At 38.3% G+C, this 25,050-nt stretch overlaps 1 protein-coding gene across 1 annotated transcript in view; it reads left to right on the forward strand.

The window, feature by feature from the left end:
• Nucleotides 1-387: 387 nt before the first annotated feature.
• Nucleotides 388-25,050, forward strand: part of LOC148953176 (nuclear pore complex protein Nup50-like) — a 40,588-nt gene continuing 15,925 nt past the window's right edge. Inside the window, exons 1-2 of the mRNA XM_089087562.1 lie at nucleotides 388-606; nucleotides 15,961-16,255. Of these exons, the coding sequence (XP_088943688.1) occupies nucleotides 412-606; nucleotides 15,961-16,255 (490 nt within the window). The 5' untranslated portion in view covers nucleotides 388-411. The remainder of the gene's footprint in view (nucleotides 607-15,960; nucleotides 16,256-25,050) is intronic.

Below are 25,050 nucleotides of genomic sequence, written 5' to 3' on the forward strand. Positions count from 1 at the left end.
CTTACAAATCGGAATAAAACTTAATAAGCAAACTGAAATTATAATTTTTAATTCTGATATTAAAAACAAACTGAAATTATAATACCAAATTCTAAATATTGACTTACCCCCTCCCCCTCCAAAAAAGAATTCATTTCAATATTTTTGAAATAAGACTTTTACTACCATAGCTTCTTTGCATATAAAAAACCCAAAAAGCCTTCAGTGAACCCCTAAGAAAAGTGCTAAAATGAGCCCTAGCCTAAACAGTATGGGAAACTATATAGTTTCCCATACTCTTTGCCCTAGCCTATAGTGTAACCTACGGCAATCGTTGATTTTACCATCTTTCAGTTTCCAACGCTACCTATAATGTCTTCGTTTAAGTATTTTGGAAGAAATTAGCACACAGAATTCAAAATATTTGACATAATGAAAAGATCCTCAAATAAACAATTGACCCAAGATAATTTTGATGAACCAGATAGTGAAGATGAGGTTTCAGTCTCAACACCCAATTTTGCCTCAGAAGAAACTTTGAAAAATAGAGTAATCAGATCAGGAAAAAGGCGATTGGTACAATCATCTATCGGAGGGGAAAGCCCAAGTTTGCCTTCATCTGATAAGGTAAAGCTCCCCATCTGTAGTTGGATAATAACTAATGCCAGAAAAGTATTTGATAAACTCCTAAACATTGGACTCCAGATTTCTAAATTTGATATAATTTATCAGAGACATTGCTGTAGGCCTAGTGTTGTCTATAGGCTAATAAAGTTTCATGAGGCTTCAATGCATTATTTATTTATCTATTTCCCAGAGCTGATTCATATGGAAGGGAAATTTTGGAGAGGGTCCCTTTGATTGGAAATTGGAAGTTCTAGTGTGCACTTTTCAAGAGGGAAAAGTACTTGGAGAGAAACCAGCCCCTTTTCTGCACTTTTGCTGCTGGCAAATTACTAGGTGGTACTATAATTTAGCTAAGATGAAAGTGAAAATGTCATTTGGTGCCTTTTTGGTCAATATATACAAAATCATATTATTGAGTTAGGACTAAAGTGAATACACCATTCAATGCCTTTTTTTATTCTGATTACAAATATAATAAGCATTTCTATCGGAAATGAATTTCAGCCCCCCCCTATATAGGCCAATTCAGGGTTAGGTTAGGTATAGCCTATATATGGGGGCATAAAAAAAGGCATCAAATAGTGTATTCACTTTAGTCCTATCTCAATAATATGATTTTGAATATATTGACCGCCTTTTCTTATGCTCTGTCATAATTCATTAGCCTAATTGGTTCTAGGGTTAATTGCATCTTGATCCCTTAAAGGGACTTCAAATGTATTTCATATTAATTATCAAAGAGCATGAAAAAAGTATCAAATCATGTCTTCACTTTCATCTTAGCTAAATCAGCCTAGCCTATATGGCCCAATGCAAAGTTACCATGAAATTTACCACCCCCCCCCCGAATGTGCAAATATATACATGAATTGTTGACAGCAAACTTTTGAATGACAAAATGTAGTGCTATTTTTGTTGATAGCATTTGAAAAACTTGAAATCATAGGAAAACAGTTTATATTTGAGTTGCCTAATAAATGAGGTTTAAATTGTTATAAATAAGTATTTTTGTAATATATTACTCTTGAACGACTTATTCGTAAACCAGTGATATGTTTTTAGCCAATTTTCAATAACTTAACTAGTGTTGATAACTTCTTTGTGTGGTTACAAAAATGAAATACCTTTGGGGCCCTTTTAAGGGCTCAAGATACAACTACCCCCAGAAGCAATTATTGTATTATGAAAGAGCCTGGCTCCCGTGTTTAGCCTATTCCTTTCTTTTTTCTTATGGACATTAATTCCATTCATATCTTACGGTGCTAATAAAAAGAGGCATCAAATGAGATTTTCACTTTCATCTTGGATAGTGCCACCTAGAAATTTACCTGGCTGCCCCCCTAAAAAGATCCAGTCAAAATTTTGAGATAGCCTTTTTGTTCAAAGGTCTAAAGGTCAGATAACTGTGCTTCCAGGGATGCTATGAACCCTGTAAATCAGTTGGACAAGGATTGTAGCCTCAGTTTTGCAAGTTGCCCAATGCTTATATGTCTATATATGGTTTTTTTCTCTGGAAGTATAGGAGTGTTTGATCCTGGGTTTCAAAAAAGGTTGAGGGTATTCAGGTGAAACCTCCAGGAAATGCTAAGGGAGTTGGTGAACAAAATCAAAATAATCTACCTAATGTTCATGCTGGTTATCAAAAGGGTATATCAGCAAGATCTCAGGAAGCACTAAGGGTATCAATTTTTAACTTTCTGGCCTTATTGAGGGTAATGTTGAAAACTCATTGAAGGGTAACCAGCCCCCCTCTTCTCTACCCTTCATATATGTTCCCTCTACCTTGATCAAAAATACAAAATATATATTTTGCTCAAAGTAGTCAAAACATACAATAACTTTGTCATTAGGGATGACAGCCCCTTGCTTAGGGAAGGTGAACATTCAGGAAATGTTGGGGATGGGATTTTGAATTAAATCAGGAAACACAATACACACTTTGTAGAATTCTTTGATTCAATAGTTTAATTTAGACCCAAGCACCTATGATAAAATAAGCACAAGCAAGCAATATAAGCAAAAGCATACACAAGCAATATATAAGCAAGCACAAGCAAATGTAATAGATAATGCTAAATCTCCCTTCTTCACACTTAACAAGGTCTATATATCAAGCCGTGTTATTGGCCTAATCACTCTGCCACTGTGGGTCCAAGGCAAGTTCACTGATGCAGAAGGGAGTGGTGTAACCTCTGCACATACACAGGGGTCTGCATGGCACTGGGAGGGAGGTCTGATGTTTGGTGATGAGTTTGGCAACAGTGGCGCCTCTTCTTTGTGTGACTCCTGATCAATTTCATGGGCTTCTTCTGTTGGATAAGAATCAATATGCAGATTTGCTACATGGGAGATGTCCAGATAGGCTGTATCATTGTTTTTGTTTTGAGTTGTTGGGTTGCCTGGTGATGTGGGGGTATGGAAACAGTGTTGAGAGATTGGGGATCTGTTTCTTTGCAGCCTAGATCCATCAGTGGTTTCAACTATGTAGCATCTAGGATTTTCATGTTGGGAAATGATTTTGGCTTTTGTCCAAGAGCTATTTGCCATTTTCTGGATAAATACTTTGTCACCCGTCTGGAGTTCCAGGAGTTTCTTTGCTGATTTGTCATAGTAAGATTTCTGCCTATTCTTTTCAATTAACCTGTGCTGCATGAAATCTTTTGTTGGGATGATTCTGGGTTTTAGCTGTTGGTATGTTGATGGTAGGATTGACCAGAGCTGGGGACTCATTAGAAGCTGGGCTGAAGAAGCATAACTGTCATTTGGCCTATTCCTATATTCCAAAAGAGCAATATGAGGGTTGGCTCCAGCTTCTTTTGCATAGTGAGTATATTGTTGCAGATTTGGACAGACTTTTCTACAAGCCCATTGGATCTTGGGTATATGGGGCTAGATGTTTTCAGGCTTATTCCCCAGGACTGAGCAAAATCTTTGAATTCCTGGGAGAACAGTTGTGGACCATTGTCAGAGGATATGAGCTGGTGAATCCCAAAACATGGAAAAATGGTTTTCATTTTTTCTGTAATGGTGGACAAAGTTTGGCTTGGCAATTTTTCAACTTAAAAAAACCTGCTATAATGATCACTGATTATGAGGTAGCATGCTCTGTTCCTCTTGAATAGGTCAATACCAAGGTGTTGCCATGGGATTAATGGTATCTGCCTGCTTCATAGTGGTTCCTTCTGGTTGTTGGCAGCAAACTTCAAACATATTTTGCAATTCTGGACAAACCTCTCTATATCTGCATTCATCTTTGGCCAGTATATGATCATTCTTGTACGCATTTTAGTTTTGTATATTCCCAGGTGAGCATGGTGAAGTTGGTGTAGAATGTTAGTTCTCAGCATGTGAGGTATGATGATCTGCTGGCATTTCAATAGCAGACCGTCATGGATGCTCAGTTTGTGCTGGATATTCCAGAAGGCCAAAACTTCCATTGGGCAAGACTGATGTTTTGAAGACCAGCTATCATGTACAAGCAGGGGCAAATCTCCAGCAATTTTATTGGGGGGGGGGCAAGAGGGATCTATATCTGGATAGTCAAAGGGCATGGGATGTATAATATTTTTTTTCTCCACATTATTGGGGGGGGGCAACTGCCCCCCCCCCGTGTCACCCCCCAACAACACCCCTGCAAACAAGGGATGCAGGTGTTGCTAGTTGGGTTTCTTGGCGTGTCTCATGCCACAGTTCCTCAAGTTTAGAGTCACTCACTGGCAAGGATTTCATCACTGTATGAACATAAACTTTGATGTCATTCTGTAATTGAGTGTCCATGTCAGGTAAGTGAAGAGGTGATAGTGCATCTGGTATTGGTATTTCTGCTCCAGGGCTGTATTGGACGTCTAAGTCATAGGGCTGAATCTGTATCATCATTTGCTGGAGCTGGGTGGGTGCATCATGGAGTGGGCATGTCAGGATAGTCTTTAGTGGGTAATGGTCAGTTGTAACAAAGACTTTGCAACCATAGATCTAGTGGTGGAAATATTTGCATTCAAAAACAATGGCATACAGCTCTTTCTCCATCTGTGAATAGTTCTGCTGTGTCTTGCTTAGTGCCCATGAAGCAAAACCAAAGATTTTACCTTTCAAGGATAGTTCAGCTCCCAGCCCATGTTTTGATGCATCTACCTTAAGGTCCAGTGTTTTGCAATCATGTTAAAAAAAAAGATAAGCTGTCCAATATAGACCTTTTTATTTCTTCCATTGATGATTTGTGGACATCTTCCCACTTGAATTCTGTGGCTTTTGTCAGGTCTCTCAATGGCTTGTTCTTTGAAGATAGATCAGGTATGTATTTTGATAGAAAATTCAACATTCTGAGTAATATCTGAAGCTCCTCTTTTGACTTGGGATTTGGCATATCCTTTATTGCTTTTATTTTTTCAGGATCAGGCTTTATTCCTTCTTTGCTGATGATATGTCTAAACTATCTGACCTGATCTTTTGCAAATTTGCATTTGTCTTTGTTGAATTGAATTCCGGTTTCTTTAGCTCTGTTGAGATCTGCTGCAACCCTTTTGTAATGCACTGTATGGGATCTTCTGTATACTAAGATGTCATCCACAAGTATTGTGATGCCTTTAAGACCTTCAAATGCTTCTTCCATTTTCCTCTGGAACTCATCTTGTGCCAACATAAGGCCAAAGGGATATCTCTTCCACCTTAGCGTCCAAATATTGTGATGAAAGTTATTAGGTATGAAGATCGACTAAAGAGTGGTAGTATCCAATAACCTGAGCAAGTGTGTAATTTTCTGAACACAACTGCTCCATCTATCTTGGCAACAGCATCCTCGAAGGTTGGGATAGGGTAGTGTGGACGTTTTATGGCCTTATTAAGGTCCACGGGGTTAATAGATAATCTGATAGTTCCATCCTTTTTCTAAACCATTACCTTGGCATTTACCCAATCTATTGGTTCACTAACCTTTTCAATGATGTCAAGGGATTTCAACCTATCTAGTTCGTTTTTAAGCTTCTCTTTCACTGCTAGTGGTACTTTTCTAGCTGGGTGTACAGTTGGGGTTGCATTGTCCTTTAAATGTATCTTGCATTCTGTTTCAACTTTCCCTATGCCCTTAAACACGTTAACTTTTTCAGCTTCTGGGGACTGTTCAATGTTCAGAACAAGCTTGATCAGGTTCAGGCCTTTGCTTGTCTTGAGGCCAATTATGGGTGTGGTATTTGATTTGACTATGTAGAATACATGTATAGATCCATTTTTGTAGCTGCATGACAGGCTGCATACCCCAAGCTAGGGTATGGCTGACCCACAGTAGCTGGTGAGTTGTTGAGTGACTTTGGTTAGCTTTGGCTTTTCTGACAGTTTACTTAAGTATTGAGATGGGAATAAGTTGACCTGAGCACCAGTGTCAACCTTGAATTTCATCTTCAGCTCCCTACTGACAGATATTTCTGCACAAACTTCATCACTGCTGGAGTCTTTTCCAATTGCATATAGAAATATCTCGGTTTCTTCCTGGTTTTGCAATTCACTAGTGAAACTAGGGCTCTCTGTTGAACCATTGCCAACAGCATTCACTGCCTTGCTTTTGCAGACTTTGGCAAAGTGGTTACTTTTTTTGCACTTTGAGCATGTTTTTCCTTTAGCAGGGCATATGCGTTGGAGAGAGTATGTGCCACCACAGAAGTAGCACTCTGCTTTCTTATGAGGCAGATAGTATTTGCCTTTTGAAATGGCATCCACTTCTTGCTTGATTTCTTTCTGTTCAAATATTTTGAGTTGCGCTTGGGTCAATTCATGTGCACGACAAATTGTGACAGCTTGGGTAAGTGTGAGACTGTCACCAATTCCCAAGTATTTCTCATGCAGTCTAGGATTTGTCACTCCGCATACTATTTTGTCTCTCACCATCTCACTTTCATCAGTATATCCACATGGTTTGACTAGAATTTTTAGTTCTGTTATGTATTCTCAACATTTTCAGTGTCTCGCTTTTGGAAAGATGTAGCATGAGAACATTTGGTTTTTCTTCAGAAAGGGGACCTTTGCATATCAGTGTTGCATGACTCTCAAACTTGGTCCATTTAGAAGCAAGATCATTGGTGTTCCAATTGATTGATGGTTCACTTATATCCATGACTTCTGACACCATGTAGAATTCTTTGATTCAATAGTTTAATTTAGATCCAAGCACCTATAATAAAATAAGCACATAATAAGCACAAGCAAGCAATATAAGCAAAAGCATACTCAAGCAATATATAAGCAAGCACAAGCAAGTATAATAGATAATGCTACACACTTCTTACTTATAGTGTTACTCAACTAATTTACACCTTGCATCAAGAGGGAACATTTTCAAACAAATGTATAAGAAATTCAAAATGATCAAAGTGTCAGTTTAAAAGCTTATAAATATATAATATTGTTTTGTTAAAAAAAAAACTGTGCTAAATTAAAAAATTCAGAATCTTATTCTGAATAGATCATTTCTCTTAGGGGAAAAGATAGAAGGAATTAGAAAAGTCAATTTTTAGCCTACTATTTTCCAACTATTACAAAAGTTAAAAAAGAAAGAAAAATACAGTGTCTAACATATTTTAATAGCTTTTTATTGCTCAGTTCTCAATTTTATTCAATTTCTTTTGCTGATGACATCAGTCTTTTCACTTAGTGCTTATCTGATCTTGATCTTTTCAATGAAGTTTTACTACTAATACTTCTACTAACAACTCACCACAGTAGTAAGTAACCTGAAGCCTACACAGCTACACATGCTCCTCCTCCATCTTAATCTATTCAATGCTTCCCTCTTTACACCCTCCCAGGAAGTTCCCTCTTCCCATAAATCTGTCTTTACAACATCCTCCTACCCAAACTTTGGATGAACTGCTTTCTATTTAGCCCTAGATAAGTGGTCAAAAAGGACAATCTTTGGCAATTTGTTGTCCTTCATCTGTAGAACTTGTCCTAGCCATCTCAATCTTTCTCTCATTATAGCCCTAGAAAGTAGGATTGAACCATACTTTTTATACAGCCTACTGTTTGAAATACAGTCAGTCAGCCAGATACCTAAAACAATCCATAGTCAATTTTTCCGGGAAACAACTAGCAAATCTTTGTCTGTATTTTGGAGCACCCATGTGTCAACCATATTTGACCACAGTCATCACGGTAGCTTCCAATCTTCTATTCTTGGTTCATCGACTTATCTTCCTATTCTTCCAAACTTTTTTCAACTGTGAAAAAAACGCTTAGAGTCTGGGCTATTCTACTTTTAACATTTTCACTGCTCCCACTATTTTTATTGATAATACTACCAAGGCAGGTGAAGTTGTCCACTTGATTGGTCTTTTCATTATTCAGCATCACCTTGTTATCTTCACTTATTCCTAGCCTTAGTGACTCACTCTCCTTAACATTAATTTTCAAACCTATTCTAGCACCCTGAATTGCCAAAACCTCTATAAGTTCATTCATTTTGTTCACACTTCCATCTAGGTTGCTTAAATCATCAGCATAATCCAACTCTAATCGGGATTGGTCTCCCACTTGGGTGGTCAATATTTATAGCATTTTTGCTATTTCATCAACCTGATGATTACCACTTATGCCAGAGTGGCTAGGAATATACTGAAAATAAGTTTTATGCCACTTGAAGCAAGATTATTTATAATACTAAGACAATGATAAGTGTCAATGTCCAACTTATACTGAGGAGCTGAGGCCAGCAACTCAAGGCTGGATAAAGAGTCGGAATATACAATAATGTTATTTGAATTTGCAAACGAAGGTTGGTTTTCCTTAAGGTGTTCTAATGCCATGAAATAGGCTTTTAACTCAGCAAACATTATAGAAACATTATTATATAATCTCGCTCCCATTACAATTTTTAGGTGAGGAAGGAAAGCACCACTTGCGACGTCCTCATTCATTTTGGGCTCATCAACAAATATTTGGAAATGGTTTTTATAAGTAATTGTATTCAGTTCAGCCAATTTTTTCTGGACAAAAGCAATGGGGGTTAAATGTTTAGTCCACTTTGAGAAATCAGTATTTATTATGGGACTTGACCAATTCCATGGAGGGGATTGAGGGAAAGTAGGTGCAATAGACTTTGCTGGTACAGGGAACTTCTTCTGAATGCTGGCATACTAATGTGCAATGCCTCTATACATGGCTGGATTTTTTTACCAATTATGTAGGGTGTGTTAGCTCTTGGATTCAACTTTTGTAAGATGTTTTGTCAAGAGAAAGCTACGTCTCTCCCTTATTGTTGTTAATCCACTCTCCATAAGCAGAAACTTGGTGCTTGTGGGTTTCCTAAGACCAAATCTGAGATGTATTATATCATTTTGTGTTGTTTCAATTTTTTGCATCTGGGTCTTTGCACATGTACCATTTACGATGAGCCCATAGTCAATATGGGGTCTTATATGTGATTTATAAAACTGGAGTAAGGTTTTCTCCTTACAGCCCCAGGGTGTGGAAAGAAGTCTTTTAGTATACTTGTTTTTCTATAGCATTTTTTTATTGTGTTTGAAATGTGGAGGTGGAAGTTAAGTTTTTGGTCAAGCATGAGACCTAGGTAATTAATATGATTATCTTCTGGAATAGTTGTTTTATTTAGAGTTAGTTTTGCATTAACATGGTTTCGATTATTGGATTATTTTTGACTTGGTAGGTGCAATGGGTAAATCTGAATGTTGAGAGAATTTTTCAAATTGGAAAAGTGACTTTTGCAGATTTGACTGTGCTATCTCAAAGGTGCTGCCAGATGACCATAGCACCAGATCGTCAGCATATTGTAGATTCGTGTGGGGTAGGTTCATGTCCCAGAGATATAGGGAAAACAGGAGGCAACTGAGGACTGCTCCCTGAGGTAGGCCTTTGGTTGTTCTCTTTTGGGGATGAAGAGGCTGAACCTACACAAACAATGACAATTCGCACTTCTATGAAAGATTTAATAAAAGATGCTAGCTTGGGGGGTAGTCCAAGGTTTGCAAGTTTGGTAAAAAGGATTTGGTGGTTCACATTGTCATATGCCCCTTCAGAATCTAGGAAAGCTGCAACTAGGACATTATTTTTTGAGAAAGATTCATTTATTGCATTTGTTAGCAAAATGAAAGCATCTGTTGAGGAGCAGTGTTTCCTGAATCCAGTTTGAGTGTGAGGGATCATATTGTTTTTTTCAGCAAACCAGAGGAGTCTGTGATAGATCATTTTCTGCATTATTTTCCCCATCACAGGAGTAATCATTTTGGGCCTATAGGACTCAGGGTTATCTTTGGGTTTATTTTTCTTTAGGATTGGTAGGAGGGACAAACATTTCTATATATTGGAGAACATAGAAGATGCCCAAGCGTGATTATAACAATTTAGCAGTTCTTGTTTGTATGAAGGGGTGAGATTCTTTATCCATGTAGGGTGTATATTGTCATACCTGCCGCTAGTTTTGGTCCTAATATGATGTATTGCATTATTCATTTCCTGTATTGAAAATGGACTACGTATGTACTCGGATCCTGGGCGTGGCTGGTAACTTGGGTTCATAGGAATTGGGGACATTTTGCTTCGAATATTTGATGTTAGCTTATTAACAAAAAGGGTTGCAAATAGCTTAGCTTTTTCATTATCATTGTCATAATGGGTATTATTATGTATAAGTTCATACAGGAGTGGGTTGGGGGAAATCTTTTTCCCACAGATGTGGCTTATGACTTTATGTATAATTGGCTCATGTGTTTCTCTGGAGAGATTATTTGCAAAATTACTCCAGTAATTATATTTAGCATCTTTTATGGTCCTTTTTAGATTAAATTCTGCTTGTAATTTTTTTAAATATGTAGTAGGTGATGTTTTTTTATGAATTTTGTCCTAGCTGCCTTTTTTATTCTCCATTTATTTTGGCACTCACTTGTCCACCATGCTCTAGGAATTTATTTAGGGAAGGTTTTCTTGGGTTTTGTCCTGGGGATAGCATGATTAGCTGTATTTACTAGTAAAGATGTCAATACTTCAGCAAGTGTGTCAACTTTTGTGTTTGAAATGTATGAATTTTGGGTGAAACTTGTGATTTCATCATTTAGCTTATTTTGGAACATAGACCAATTTGCTTTAGTGTTGATATATTTTGAGGTATGTGGTAGAGTTTCAGCAGGTTCATTTAGGGAGCACACTATAACAAAGTGTTCAGTACATAGACTATCAATTTTATTTATATAAATTTTATTCAAAATATTTAATGACACAATTTGTAGGTCAATTGTGGAGAATCTGCCCCTTTTGGGGTTGAAATAAGTATTCAGGTTTGGAGGGGTAGCATCAGCTAATTCATTATTATTTGAAGTCATATGCTCAATCAATTTACCAGCTTTATTTGCTGGTTTATTCCCCCACAAAGGGCTGTGGGCATTGAAACCTCCACAAATAATGATATTTTTTAACATATCAGAATTATTTATATAATTAAAGAAATCCATGGCATCTGTAGTTTGGCCACTAGGGTTATAAAAGCTTATTATGTAGGTTTTTATATTATTCAGCCAAACACTGATACTAATTGCATCTACATCATTAGTAAAATCTGGAAAATTGATGCCACAGAATTTTATATTATTTTTAACTAATAGAGCTACTCCACCTCCTTTTCTCTCTGATGATCTATCCTTTCTCAGGATAGTATATCCCAGAGACTTAATTTGTTGATATTGGGTTAAATGAGTTTCCTGGAGGCAAGCAATATTAATGGAATTATTATTCATAAAAGATATTTGTTCATTTAGCTTATTTTCTGTGAGTGATCTAATGTTCCACTGGAGTATTGATATGTGTTGTGTTGTTGATTTATTTTTCATATGACTGTGTATCAATGTTCAGCTTTGTTAACAGTAAAGCAAGATCTTTTTTTGCTTGAATGAGCATATCATCAGGGATGTAGATTTTTGCCAATTCTGCAATGATTTTTGTTTTCTGTAGTTGATGTATTTTCATGGCCTGAACTGCATTGCAGTTTAGAATTGATAAGCATATATTTGGGGATTGCATTTTTGGTTGTGCATCCTGTTTGTCAGTTAAGGGATTAATTTGTGGTAGTGTTTCTGGGTTTTTTTCTTTTTGGGCGGGGGGGGGCCAGGCTGACCTCATCTCACCGGACAAGGAGGCTTGTTGACTTGGTGATTCCTTCTGATAGGGATATGAGCTAGGGGGCTTAGAAGATGGTGTTTTATATGGGGTACTTGATGCATTGAAGGCGTTTGACTTGGGGGTTTGGGTTGGTTTTATTACGGGCTTTATTTGGTATTGTTGGGCAGCATTTGCTTCCATTGCTGCAAAGGGGTATGGGATGGCCTTCTCTGTTGCTATTTGGAGTGTTAGAGCTCTTTTCTTATATGCAGGGCATAGTGATTTATTTGTAGATTCATGTGGGTCTTTGCAATTGATACATGTAGGCTGAGTGTTGTTGCAAGTTGTCAACTCTTTAGGATGGTATGCTTTACAATTACTGCACTCTAGGAGAATTTCATTGCATTTGTTTGTTGTGTGTCCCAGTTTGAGACACTTCTGACACTGGATAGGCTTAGGTTTGTATTCCTTGTGTGGTTTGATTTGCCCAAATAGGAATAACTTTTCTGGGACATTAATTTTTTCCTTCAGTGTAAATAAGAAGGATCTACTTATTTTTAGGCCATTAGAGTTAGGTTTACAGATTTGGGTAACCGGGATTGTGTTGCCAGCCCTATCTGAGAGCCCTTCTTTTAACTCCTGAATGGATATTTATGGGGGAACATTATAAACTACTATTTTTGTTGAGGATTGTTTTGGGGTCCATTTAGTTGCATTAATTGGAGTATTCAGAAGGGATTTTAGGTTGATTATTGTGTTTGCTGATTTCTGATCTTGGACAGCTATTAGCAGATATCCATCACTGTGAATACTAAGGGAGAACATTGATTTTAGCAATTTGAAAATTGCAACTCTTATTGCAGTAATCTTTTTTATTTCAAAGGGGGTAGTAGGAGAAATTTTAAGGTAAATTCCTAAGTTTTGGGAGGGAGGATCTTGGGCAGGGAGGGGGGAAATGCTTTTGATTGGGTAGATTTTTTTCCTTTTTTTAGAGCTTCTAGAAAGGACCTCTTGAAACCCATTATCATCATTTATAGTGACATTAGCCCCTACACTGATCATTGTCCTATTCTCAGAATTGGAGCTATCATTTGAACTTTGAGATAGTGAGCTTGACCAGCCAAAATGGGTATCAGTTTCACTGGTATTTGGGGTGGGATCTGGGGGGACTTTTTTGGAGTACTTCTAATCATTGCCTATTGGAAAAAGCTTTAAACTAAAACAAGAAGGGATAATACAATGATATCAAACCGTCCGCAGTATACTACGGGGAGGAGAAACACCACAGTATAGCCCTGAGGATGATTTGAGCAGGATTGGTTCGGTACAGCTGCTGATTAATTGAGATAATATTTCCCAAGAAAATTTATTTTAAATTTCTGAAAATGTTGCTGCTGTTATTGTTTTTTTTTATCCTTTTAGTACTGCTGCTAATTCTTCCTCACAAACAGATCTTCCTTCACATCCAAGGTATCACAAACTTTTTCATTTTCCTTTGTATCTTTTCCTGCAACTCTATCCTGGTTTAGCAAATTCTCAAAATGTTCTGTCCATCTCTCTTAAACTCTCTCCTTACCACTAATTATGACCCCATTCTTATCTTTAACTGGGACAAGCCAAGATTGGCCACTCCCTCTCAATTATTAACATACCAGTACAATATTTTATAATTATGCCATCTAGCTGCATCTTCCAGATCCTCAGCAATTTTGTCCATGGCCTTCACTTCACACCTCCTTAGTTTGTATTTTAATGCTTTCCCTACTTTCTTTACATTTCTCTTATTTTCATATGATCTATCACTCAGATACTTCTTGTAAGATCCCCCTCTCTCTGTTAAAGATAAAGCCTTTTACTAATATTCCTAGCTCCATTCCTAATTTTCATCTCTAAGACACCATTAGCAACTTCACAAATTATTTTCCTAAAATTATTCCACCCATCTTCTACGTTGTCAGATTTTAAATTCTCCAGATTAGTATTAAACTTTTCCTAGAAAGTTTCTCTCAAATTCTCATCCTGGAGTCTACCAACGTCATAGCTTTCTAGGAGATAGCTACCCCTCCTAAATTTCAGCTTGAAATTAACCCTAGGCCCTACTAGATGGGGATTTTCACTTTTAACATAAAAAAAGCACTCCTATATACACTAGTATTTTGTACTGATCCTGCCAGTCTTTGGTTTACAATAATGTAATCAATAAGGTTAGCTATCTTACTATCATGTGAATACTGTGTTAACTTCTGGGCTATTTTATGACCAAACACCATATTGGTTATAACTAGACTGTTATACAAAATTGCAGCAGTCTGTAGCCATTCATGTTTTCTTTTCCTACACCAAATTTGCCTCGGCTTGGATACTATCTATTCCTATTACTACTGACCTCGGCATTAAAATCTCCTAATAAAAACACCATATTTCTACCTGGGTCCCTGTCTATTTGTTCCTGTAACTGTAAGCACAATTTACCATAATCACTACTACCTCCATCAGTTGGTTCTACAGGAGCATATACTACCATAACTGATACCCTGCACTGTTTAGTTATAAAATGAGCAATTAGTATTCTATTATTAATACCTTCCCAGCCTAAAAAGACTTAGCACCTTTCTTATTCATCATGAGCCCTACTACCTTTCTAAATACCTCATCCTTCCTGTCTGAGTAAATAAATTCTATATCACTTATTTTCATGCTTTCTAGCCTGGGGATATGAGTTTTTGAAATTTCATGCAAGTCCAGTTTGAATCATCTTAATTCATCAGTCAAAAAGTCAATACAGTAGTTATTTTTTAATGTTCTAAAGTTCCAAGTTGCAATTTTTGTATTCTTTAAGTCATTGAAGTTATTTTGGTCTCAGGAAAAGCAATGGTCCCAGATACCAGTGTGAGATGGCAACCACCCAAAACGCTTAAGCCAGCTTTGAACTGGACAGCAAGAAGTCTCTGGGACTTCTAGTATTAATGAAGACTTTGTCCTGGGCCCATCTTGGTCACAACATGGTTTTCAGCACTTGGTGATGCTCTTCTATTAACAAGAGTCAAACCCAGCCTATTAGCTCCCACTTGTTATATATTCGTGCTTACAAATATTATACTACTGCATGGAGGCAACCAAAAGTAGATGCATTAGCTAGGAAGAAGTTTTTCAGCCCGAAAAAGGTTGCCAAAACAGACCAAGCCCAGAAAAATTATCCCATAAATCCCATGCAAATGCTGTGTTGTTTACTAGGTTATAATTTCCTCAAGGGGTGCCACTCCTCAAATTTTACATACTCTTGAAAATGCTTAAAATTCGTTCAGTAAAAATCATTTGAGAACTGAAATTGTGATATTTAGTTGTTATCGTTTTTCCAGTTCTTTAAAGAATTTTTTTTGTAATTTTTTAAAGATAACTTCCAAAAGTATCTTTTTTTCTTCTTCTTTTTTTCTTTTCTTTTCTTTTTGATCCTCAGCTTATATATGGATGAAAATCAAAATATTAAATATGATACCCTTTTACCTAGTAACATTTTGCAAATAATTTCCCTATTTATATATCACCACGTGTTTATTGTTTGGTTATGTATTTGTTAAGTATTCTGTATATCCTTGTTCACTTAATTCTGCACATGATAAAGCTAGATTAGTTAACATCAAAAATAATCTGGTTTCAACTAAGCCTGGTTACAACTGTATGTTTTAATTTGTTTTTCTTTTATATTTCTTTGCTTGTGATAATCCCTCAAAGATTTGTTCTTTTATTTTAGGACTTCAGGGGTTGATAAACCAATGCCCTGGATACTTCATTTAATTTTGTAATTTCCAAGACTCCAAATAAGATCTGATTGTCACTTTGTTTACCTTTTAAAATGTGGAACAGTTTATGTTAAGTATAAGATTTTGTTATATCCTTGGTTCTTAGAAGGATGATTGATTAAAAATGAATATGCTGAATCTTACTTTAATATTGTTCTTTTTTTGGAGGGAGGGGGGGGGGCTGTAGGATAACTGTGTATCATAGATGATTAAAGACAGTATTTTCCCTCTTTCTATCCCTATGTTTACTGGCTATTTAGCCTCTTGCTATTAAAGCTTGATTTAGCCAATATCTGCTTATATTTCGATCTTTGCTTATATTTCCTCTTTTTTTATATTTAAATCCAAAATAAATTGTGCCTATAAATTAAGATAACTTTTGGAATGAGCGCTCATGCTAGAAATATTTATCTAAATTAACTTTTAATTATAATCTTTTTTTAATGTAAAAAGGATTTTTCAGACTCCAAAGAATATTTTTACTGGATTTCAAGGATTCAGAAGTACTAGTGCAGAATCAAAGCCAAGTTTCAATTTCCATTGCTCAACTCCAGCTCCAAAGTCAGTAGAACCTCAAACTATTACTGTTGATCCTGAGGCAGCATTTAGAGGAAAAGTCCGCCTATTAAACATTCAGTTTCTAAAATGGGCCAATGAACAAAATGAGAAAAACAATGGAGTAGCTGATTTAACTCCTTGTATGAAGAATTATGAAACTTACCTCAAGGAGTTGAAAGACAAGCTTGCTGAAGAGAAAGGTAATGATTTATTTTTGTTTTGTTGCATTTTCCTACTCTTTATTTTGTCTGTAGCTTTATGTTGTTCAAGGTTGTGCTGGTTAATGTGTGAAATCATTGATGATACTGGATATAACTCGTCTCTTAAGACAAGAGATCTGTGTTTTCCATGCGCGTATCATATTAGTCGTTTTATAAAAAAAATCTTGAGAGACAGGGGGAGGGGGCAGGGGTAATTGCAATGTGTTGCTAATAAAAAAAAATACCAGTTGCTTGTTTGTTCATTGCATATCTAAAGAATACGAGTGCCTGTGGAATATCCTTTCTCTTAACCCTTCTTAGACCTATTCTGTGAAGGTAAAATTTTTCATAAAGCCAGAGCTGCATGGTTTGACCTTTAAGATAAGAATACCAGCCTTTTGAATTTTAAATATTCTTTTAGCAAACAGGAATTTCTCAGGTAAATAGTTCAGTTTGGACTGAGTAGTAATCTTTGAAAAGAATTAAAACTTACAGATGATTAATTTGGAAAAAAACGTTCAAAAAAGAAAACAAAAAAAGAAGTGCTAAAACCTAAAAAGAACAGAAAAAAGTAATAAAATAAGTGAAACTAATATAAACAGAGATTACTTATTCATGCGGTAGCGTGCTGCTTTCTGGTTGTGTAAATTTTAGCTTTGGAGAAGATGAGTATCAGTTAGAAGTGTTTTGAAAACATTACGAAGCACAGACTTTTATTCTTAGCCACCCAATTTAAAAACTGTATATAGTAAGATGTTAAGGTGCCAGTGTCTCAATGCTACGTGAAAAAAAACGAAAAAAAAAACAAAGCTACGTGAAAGTAGAGAACAATATTAGAACCTAAATAATCAGTAGGCCTAATTAATCTACATAATAAAGGGGCTGATACTTAACGACATCTCACTCTCTTTGCTACAGTGACTGTTGTTTTTCATTGCTTCACGATTGGATCCTCTCTCTTGGAAGCAATGCAATGAAGGAATTGAAAAAGTGCGTCTTAGCGCGTTAGCGGATTTTAGCTATAGCATGGGTCAGTGGATTGAATGCTATTGGCCTTAGAAGTCTGGTGAAGATTATATATATATTTTTTCAACCAAAAAAGAAAACATTTATAAAGAAGGTATTAGATGAATATTAGGGATAGGCAAAACGCATTCTAATTGTAAATTATCATATTGCCCCCCCCCCCCTGGATATGGCCTTTCCATCGTCTCCTTGGAACAAGGGGATCGAAATTATGCAAAAGACCCGTTTTAAAATAAAGCTTTATAAATTAACTTCAATATAAGTGTCCCATGGGAATGTGGCACCTTCTTGAAGTCAGAAATGTGTACAGAATTTCATCTACATAGTGACAAGGTCCTGGAACCTGAGCTCCCTATCCCTCCCCCCCCCCCCTAAACAATTTCATAAGTACTAAAAATGTGCAAATATTACACCTGTTTCAAAGAAAGGAATGTTCATAATTGACCAGAAAACCTTGCTAAACCAAACAACTGGACAAGTAAATTTCATTGAGTTGTGTTTTGGCATTTGTCTGAATTGATGATTTCTTTGACTTCTATAGTTGCAGGCCCTTATGACTAGAGTGCATAAAGATGGGCCCTAGGGTCTGACTTCCTCCTCCTTCAGCCTTATAAGTATAGTAATATATGGTCTTTACCGTCTTTTCCTTGTTTAGTGAGTGTCTAGGGAGCATAATTAGAGGATCCAAACGAATTTCACCTCCTCACAACTTCATAAATACAGACATGTAGCACCCTAGTACACCCCTCCAACAACCTCCCCCCCCACCTATCCCTACGTTCACATAAGTGGACATGTTGTATCTCTTTTGACACAGGATCACTAAAGCATTGTTTAGGGAATGAAGTTTGATAATAATTAATTAAAAATCATTAACATTGCAAAGTGACTGCCTAAATCAAGACATACAAAGGTACGTGTTTTAAAAAAGGTACTCAAATTCCACCTAAGTTGTTGTCATTTCAGGGCTTCTGACCCTACATCTGGATACCCTATCTTTTTTACAAAAGGTGTTTGATTTCCACCAAAGCTAATATTTAAGTATTTCTTTTAGTATTAAGTATTTCTTTAGTATTAAGTAACTAGAAGTAATTAGCATTGTGAAGTGATTTTGCAATAGGCCCTAAATCAAGACATACAAAGTACGTGTTTAAAAAAATATGTTCAAATTCCATCACAGTTGTTGCTATTACAGGGCTTCTGACCCTACATCTTGATAGGCTATCTTTTTTACAAATGGTTTTGGACTTCCACCGAAGTTAATTTTAAAGAATTTCTGATCACGTTGATTACAAATGTGAGGCTAATAGAATAATATAGAAATCCAAAATCAAGTTAAATCCAAAATAGAAAAAATACTCAGCGTGATGGCAAATTTATGTAGCAATTTATAAAGGCCGGAACTGCCGACTTTATCGAGTGATGCAAAACGATGCAAATGACAAAATCCCACGAAGGGTGAAGCTGACTCTTATTCTACTATTACTACTTGACTTACTTGACTTAGGTCTCCTGCCGGGTGCTACTCGCCGTAGGGAGTGCCGTCTGCGTCCTCCGTCCACTTCGGTCCTTTGCAAGGGTTTGCGCTTCACTTGGTCTGATATTTGCCATCGCTAGGAAATCGGATACGCTGTCGGACCCTGATCGGCTTTGCAGGTAAGTGCGGGGCATTCGAAGTAGATGTCCAAACCACCGTAAGGTACGCTCGGCTGCTTGGATAGAAAACCAGGACAGCTCAATGAGATGTAGTAGCTTCTCGTTACTCACGAAGTCGGCCCACCGTAGAGCTTCTATCCTTCTCAGAATCTTCGACTGGAATCCATCGATGGCCATTAGGGTTGTGGCTGATGCTTGCCAAGTCTCAGCTCCATAAAGCATCACAGAACCGACGAGGGCGTTGAAAATTCGAAGTTTGGTTGAACGACTGATATTCGGTTTTTGCCAAAGGTGACGGTTCAACCTGACCATGAAAGAAGACGCCTTGGATAGCTTTGCTTGTAGCTCGGGGAGAAGGGAGCCATCTGAAGAAATCGTGGATCCCAGGCTGGTAAATTTTTGGACAACTTCTATGCTAGTTGTTGCGTCCAGACTGACTGGAGAAATGACAGCAGGAGAAGACGGGTCAATGGGCATGAGTTTCGTTTTGTTCAAGTCTATCTGCAGTACCATAATTTTGGCCTCTTCTCGTAAGATTTGAAGCGCTTCCAGCAACTGATCCAAGGAGTCCGCTAGGATGGCCAGGTCGTCAGCAAAATCAACATCTGAGATGACGTGATCTCCAAAATTGAGTTCAAAGTTGAGACGTGAAGTCGTCTTTGTCATAACATATTCTATGACGATATTGAAGAGCTCTGGGGCCAATGCACATCCTTGACGCACCCCTGTCGTGATTCGAAAAAATGGACTGCGCTGGCCATTGACTTGAAGACAGCTCTCTGTGTCATGGTGTAAAGCTTTGAAGAGTCTGCAGTATTTCTCGGGGAGGCCAGTCGATGCTAAAATCTTCGAAAGTGCCTCTCGGTTCACTGAGTCGAACGCCACACGGAAGTCAACGAAGGCAAAAAAAACCTTCTGGCGGAACTCCGTGACTTTTTCTATTATATTTCTAATCGTGAAAATCTGCTCGATGGTGGAACGGTCCGACATGAAACCAGCTTGTTCAGGTCGCCAAAACCCACGAACTATATTCTGACAACCATCCAGCAGGACCATTGAGAAAAGCTTTTCTGGGACTGACAGCGGAGTTATTCCACAGTAATTTGAACAGTCCTTTCTAGAGCCTTCCGTTTTCCATAAGGCGATGATGACAACTTTCCGCCAATCTTCAGGAATTATCTCAGTTTGCCAAATTGTGGATAACAGAGTGTAGAGAAATAGGAGCATTGTAGGACCAGCATATTTCAGCTGTTCAGAGCTCAAGCCACAGATACCAGCAGCTTTGTTATTCTTGAGCCTTTTAACTGCGTTTCCAATTTCTGAGGGGCTGAAATGCTCATATGGAGGAACATCTGCTTCGGGCCTTTGACCGGTAGATTGACTGGGACTATTATTTGGAGAGACAGAGGGGCTAGTATTATTTGAGAGTGAGCAGAAGTGGTCCTTCCACCTCAAGACAAGTGCCGTCATCAGAGACAAGTGTCCCATCCAGGGATAGGACAGGTCTTAATGTAGGAGTTTTATTTTCCGTGAGATCTCGGAGATGTTTGAAGAGACTACCCACGTCTTTCTTTTTTGCTGCTAATTCAATTTCATCAGCTTTCCTTGTAACAAACTAAGTTCGGTCCCGGTGAATGAGACGGTTTTGTACTCCATTAAGCCTCCAATAAGTGACCATATCCCCTAGGAGTCTTGCCCTCTGTTTTTGTTCTATAGCCTCCAGTGTTTCATTTGTTAGCCAAGATTTCTTTGGAAAACCTCTCATGCCATGCACCAATTGTGCTGCTTCGTTTGTCTGCGATTTAAAATACTTCCAGGCGTCTTCACTGCTACTAAGTGTGCTAAGGAGCTCGAAGTGATTTGATACCTCAATACTATAATTCAGACAAGTATTTGGCTCCTGGAGTTTTCCAATATCTGCGGTAACTGGCCTTCTTTCTGATCATTGTGCTTGAAGGTGCAGATGGACATCACCACACACAAGCCTGTGGTTTGCGTTCCCAAGCTCAGCTGATCTGTAAGTTCTGCAGATCTTCAGCGATGATTTCCAGCGTTTAGACATAATGGCGTAATCGATTATCTTCTTTGTGCAACCGTCATTACTATATCACGTGTACTGGTGGATGGTTTTGCGTTGATAGTAAGTGTTTACGATGGACTAGGTCATGGGATCGGAATAGTTCAAGTAGGCAAAGGCCATTGTCGTTAAGTGGGTCGGGAGAAACAGGGCCAATTGTGCTACGCCGAACGCCCGTATCATCACGCACTGTTGCGTTGAAGTCCCCAAGAAGTACAAGTATATTGGCAGGGGGAAACTGTCGTGAGACATCTGGTCATAGCAGATTAGAATTCTTCCTTGATTGTGTTGTCAGAATCGTTGGTCGGGGCATAGCGTACGACAGTAGTCATTTTACCATGTTTGTGTCCAAAGCGGGCCTTCATTAGTCTATCTGATACGGCTTCATGCAAGAGTAATGCCTTTCTTGCGAGACTGTTTAGCGCAAGGCCAAAACCATTCCTTCTCGTGCTCCCTCCAAACCAGAGCAACGAGTGATTGTTAACTAATTTCTCTTCTCTGCTTCCGATAAGATGGGGTTCTGTGAGACCAGCAATCGCCACTTTGTTCTTATGGAGCTCTATAGAGAGTAGGTTCTTTGATGTGGGTGCATTGAGAGTCAAAACATTCCAGGTGGCTATCCGAAGCCCACTTTTGTCCAGAAGATTTAGTCTGTCAGTCTTTCTGACGTGGTCAGCATGTCCGTTGACGCGCGATGGTCGAGATCTTAAAAGGAAGTCTTGATCCGAGGCTATTTTGTCAAGTAGCAATTTATTTCAGGTGGAGGGTTGCTGGCCCAACCGACCCTAGGCCTGGAATCTGATTAGAGCCAGGTTAAACCTAGATACTAAGATTCCTGGGGTGGGCTCCACCCGGCACAAGAGGTTGCGGCCACCCTGATCGGAGTGTTTCACTCCGATCAGGGCCAACACAGCTGCGTACACTCCTCCTCCATCCCAATCTATTCCAAGCCTCACTCTTTATACCTTTCCAAGAAGCTCCCATTTCCCATGTATCTTTCCGTACGACATTCCCCCACCCCGTTCCGGAACGACTGCTTTTCGTTTGGCCCTAGACATTTGGCTGACAAGGACTATCTTTGGCAATCTGTCATCTTTCATATGCAGAACGTGTCCTAGACATTTCCAACTTTCTTTTATTATAGACTTAAAAAGCAGGATTTCAAAGCACATTTTTCGTACAGCTTACCGTTAGAGATACGGTCAGTCAGTCGGTTATCGAAAACAATCCATGGGCAATTTCTCTGGATAAGAACTTCAACCCTCCTTATTAAGGGTTGAAGATTACGATAACCTTGCTCAGATTGATGGTAGCTTTTGTTCAATTTAGGCCCTTAAAAAAAAATGATGAAAATTAAACTGATTACCAGAAAATAATCTGAACAGAGAAGGTTTTCTGTAAAGCTTGAGCAGTACTTTTTTTTATTTTTGTAATAAAAAAAGTGTTTTTTTTCATTAAAGAGCAAATGGGAATCATTGGGGTATTTGAGGGGGACTGCAGCACAGAACTTATTTTTGATAATGTCTCTCCGTTTTAAGTTAAAATTCGTTGTATATAGTAATTTAAGTGTTATTTCTTCATCCACAATGATTTCTGTTTGTTTAAAGTTTCATAAAGTTTATCAGAGGCAACGCTATAGCGTTGCCTATAGTAAAGGCCATACGGCTCCAATGTTGTATTATTATTAATTATTATTATTTTTTTCCCAGAGGCACTTGATATGGAAGGGGTTGTCGAATAAACTTCAAAGGGGGCTCATTCGATTGGAAATTGAGAGTTCTAGTGCCATTTTTAAGAGTTAAAATGATCGGAGGGCAAGTAGCCCCCTCCCACGCCCTTCTTTTCCCAAATACATGCGATAAATATTTTGAGATAGCCATTTTGTTAAAAACAGTTCAAAGGTCATATAACAAAAACTCCGGTGTCAACGCAAGCCCCCAGGGCCCAGTGGCAAGTGTTGTAAGTTATATCTTGGGGGCATATTCAGCTCCTATGGAAAGGAAAATTATAATTACTTCTGAGATGGATCATCTGATCTGCAGGTGAGAGCTCTAGTTCATTGTCTAAGAGTCAAAAGAGATCGGAGGGTAACCCCGCCCCCCCCCCCCGCCATTTTTCCCGAATACATCTGATAAAAATTTTAAGATAGCCATTTTGTTAAAAATAGTTCAAAGATCATATAACAAAAACTCCAGTCTCGACCTGCATCCGATAAAAATTTTCAAAACTCAGATAACCAGAATTTTTAGTCAGATAACAAAAACTCAGGTGTTGACAAAGCCCCCTAGGGCCCCAGGGCAGGCGTGTAAGTTATGCCCTGGGGGCATATATAGTTCTTATGAAAGGGATGCTCGTATGAACTTCAGAGAGGGTTCATTTGATTGGAAATTGAAATTTCGAGTTCACTTTTTAAGAGTCAAAAGAGATACAAGGGCAACTAGCTCCCCCCCCCCCCCCCACGCCTTTTTTGCAAATTCATCCGATGAAAATTTTGAGATAGCCATTTTCTTAGAAACAGTTCAAAGGTTGGATAAGAAACACTTCGGTGTCGATACACCCCCCTAGGGCCTGGGGGCAGGCGTTTTAACTTATGCCCTGAGGAAATGTATGGTTCTTTTGATCGGGATGCTCGTATAAACTTCATAGAAGTCTCATTTGATTGGAAATTGAAAGTTCTAGTTCACTTTTCAAGTGTTTTAAGAGGTCGGAGGGCAAGAGCCCCCCCCCCTCCCCCATCCACGCTCTTTTTCCTCAAACCAGTTCGATAAGAACTTTGAGGTAGCCATTTAAAAAAAAATAATTTGAGGATCATATAACGAAAACTCCGGGGGTCGACACAACCTCCCAGGGTCTCAGAACTAGAAATTGAAAGTTCTAGTTCAGTTTTTGAGAGTCAAAAGAGATTGGAGGGCAACTAGCCCCCCCCCCCGTCCCCGTCCCCTTTCCCAAATGCATCCGATAAAAATTTTCAAAACTCAGATAACAAAATTTTTTTATCAGATAACAAAACTCAGGTGTTGACAAAGCCCCCCAGGGCCCAGAGGCAGGCGTTGTAAGTTATGCCCTGGGGGCATATATGGCTCTTATGGGAGGAATGCTCGTATAAACTTAAGAGAGGGCTCATTTGATTGGAAATTGAAAGTTCTAGTTAACTTTTTATAAGTCAAAAGAGATGGGAGGGTAACCAGCCCCCCCCCCACGCCATTTTTGCCAAATGCATCTGATAAAAATTGTAAGATAGCCGTTTTATTAAAAAATAGTTCAAAGATCATATAACAAAAACTCCAGTCTCGACCTGCATCCGATAAAAATTTTCAAAACTCAGATAACCAGAATTTTTAGTCAGATAACAAAAACTCAGGTGTTGACAAAGCCCCCTAGGGCCCCAGGGCAGGCGTTGTAAGTTATGCCCTGGGGGCATATATAGTTCTTAAGAAAGGGATGCTCGTATAAACTTCAGAGGGCTCCTTTGATTGGAAATTGAAATTTCGGGTTCACTTTTTAAGAGTCAAAAGAGATACAAGCGCAACTAGCCCCCCCCCCTTCCCCTCACGTCTTTTTTCCAAGTTCATCTGACGTAAATTTTGAGATAGCCATTTTGTTAGAAATAGCTCAAAGGTTGGATAAGAAACACTTCGGTGTCGATACAACCCCCTAGGGCCTGGGGGCAGGCGTTTTAACTTATGCCCTGAGGAAATGTATGGTTCTTATGATAGGGATGCTCGTATAAACTTCATAGAGGTCTCATTTGATTGGAAATTGAAAGTTCTAGTTCACTTTTCAAGAGTTTTTAGAGGTCGGAGGGCAAAAGCCCCCCCCCCCCTCTACGGTCTTTTTCCTCAAACCAGTTCGATAAGAACTTTGAGGTGGCCATTTAAATAAAAATAATAATTCGAGGATCATATAACGAAAACTCCGGGGGTCGACACAACCTCCCAGGATCTCAGAACTAGAAATTGAAAGTTCTAGTTCAGTTTTTTAGAGTCAAAAGAGATTGGAGGGCAACTAGCCCCCCCCCCGTCCCCGGCCCCTTTCC

Source organism: Artemia sp. Qi Xiang Cuo, chromosome 4 (assembly GCF_049724085.1).
Source record: "Artemia sp. Qi Xiang Cuo chromosome 4, ASM4972408v1, whole genome shotgun sequence".
NCBI lineage: Eukaryota > Metazoa > Arthropoda > Branchiopoda > Anostraca > Artemiidae > Artemia > Artemia sp. Qi Xiang Cuo.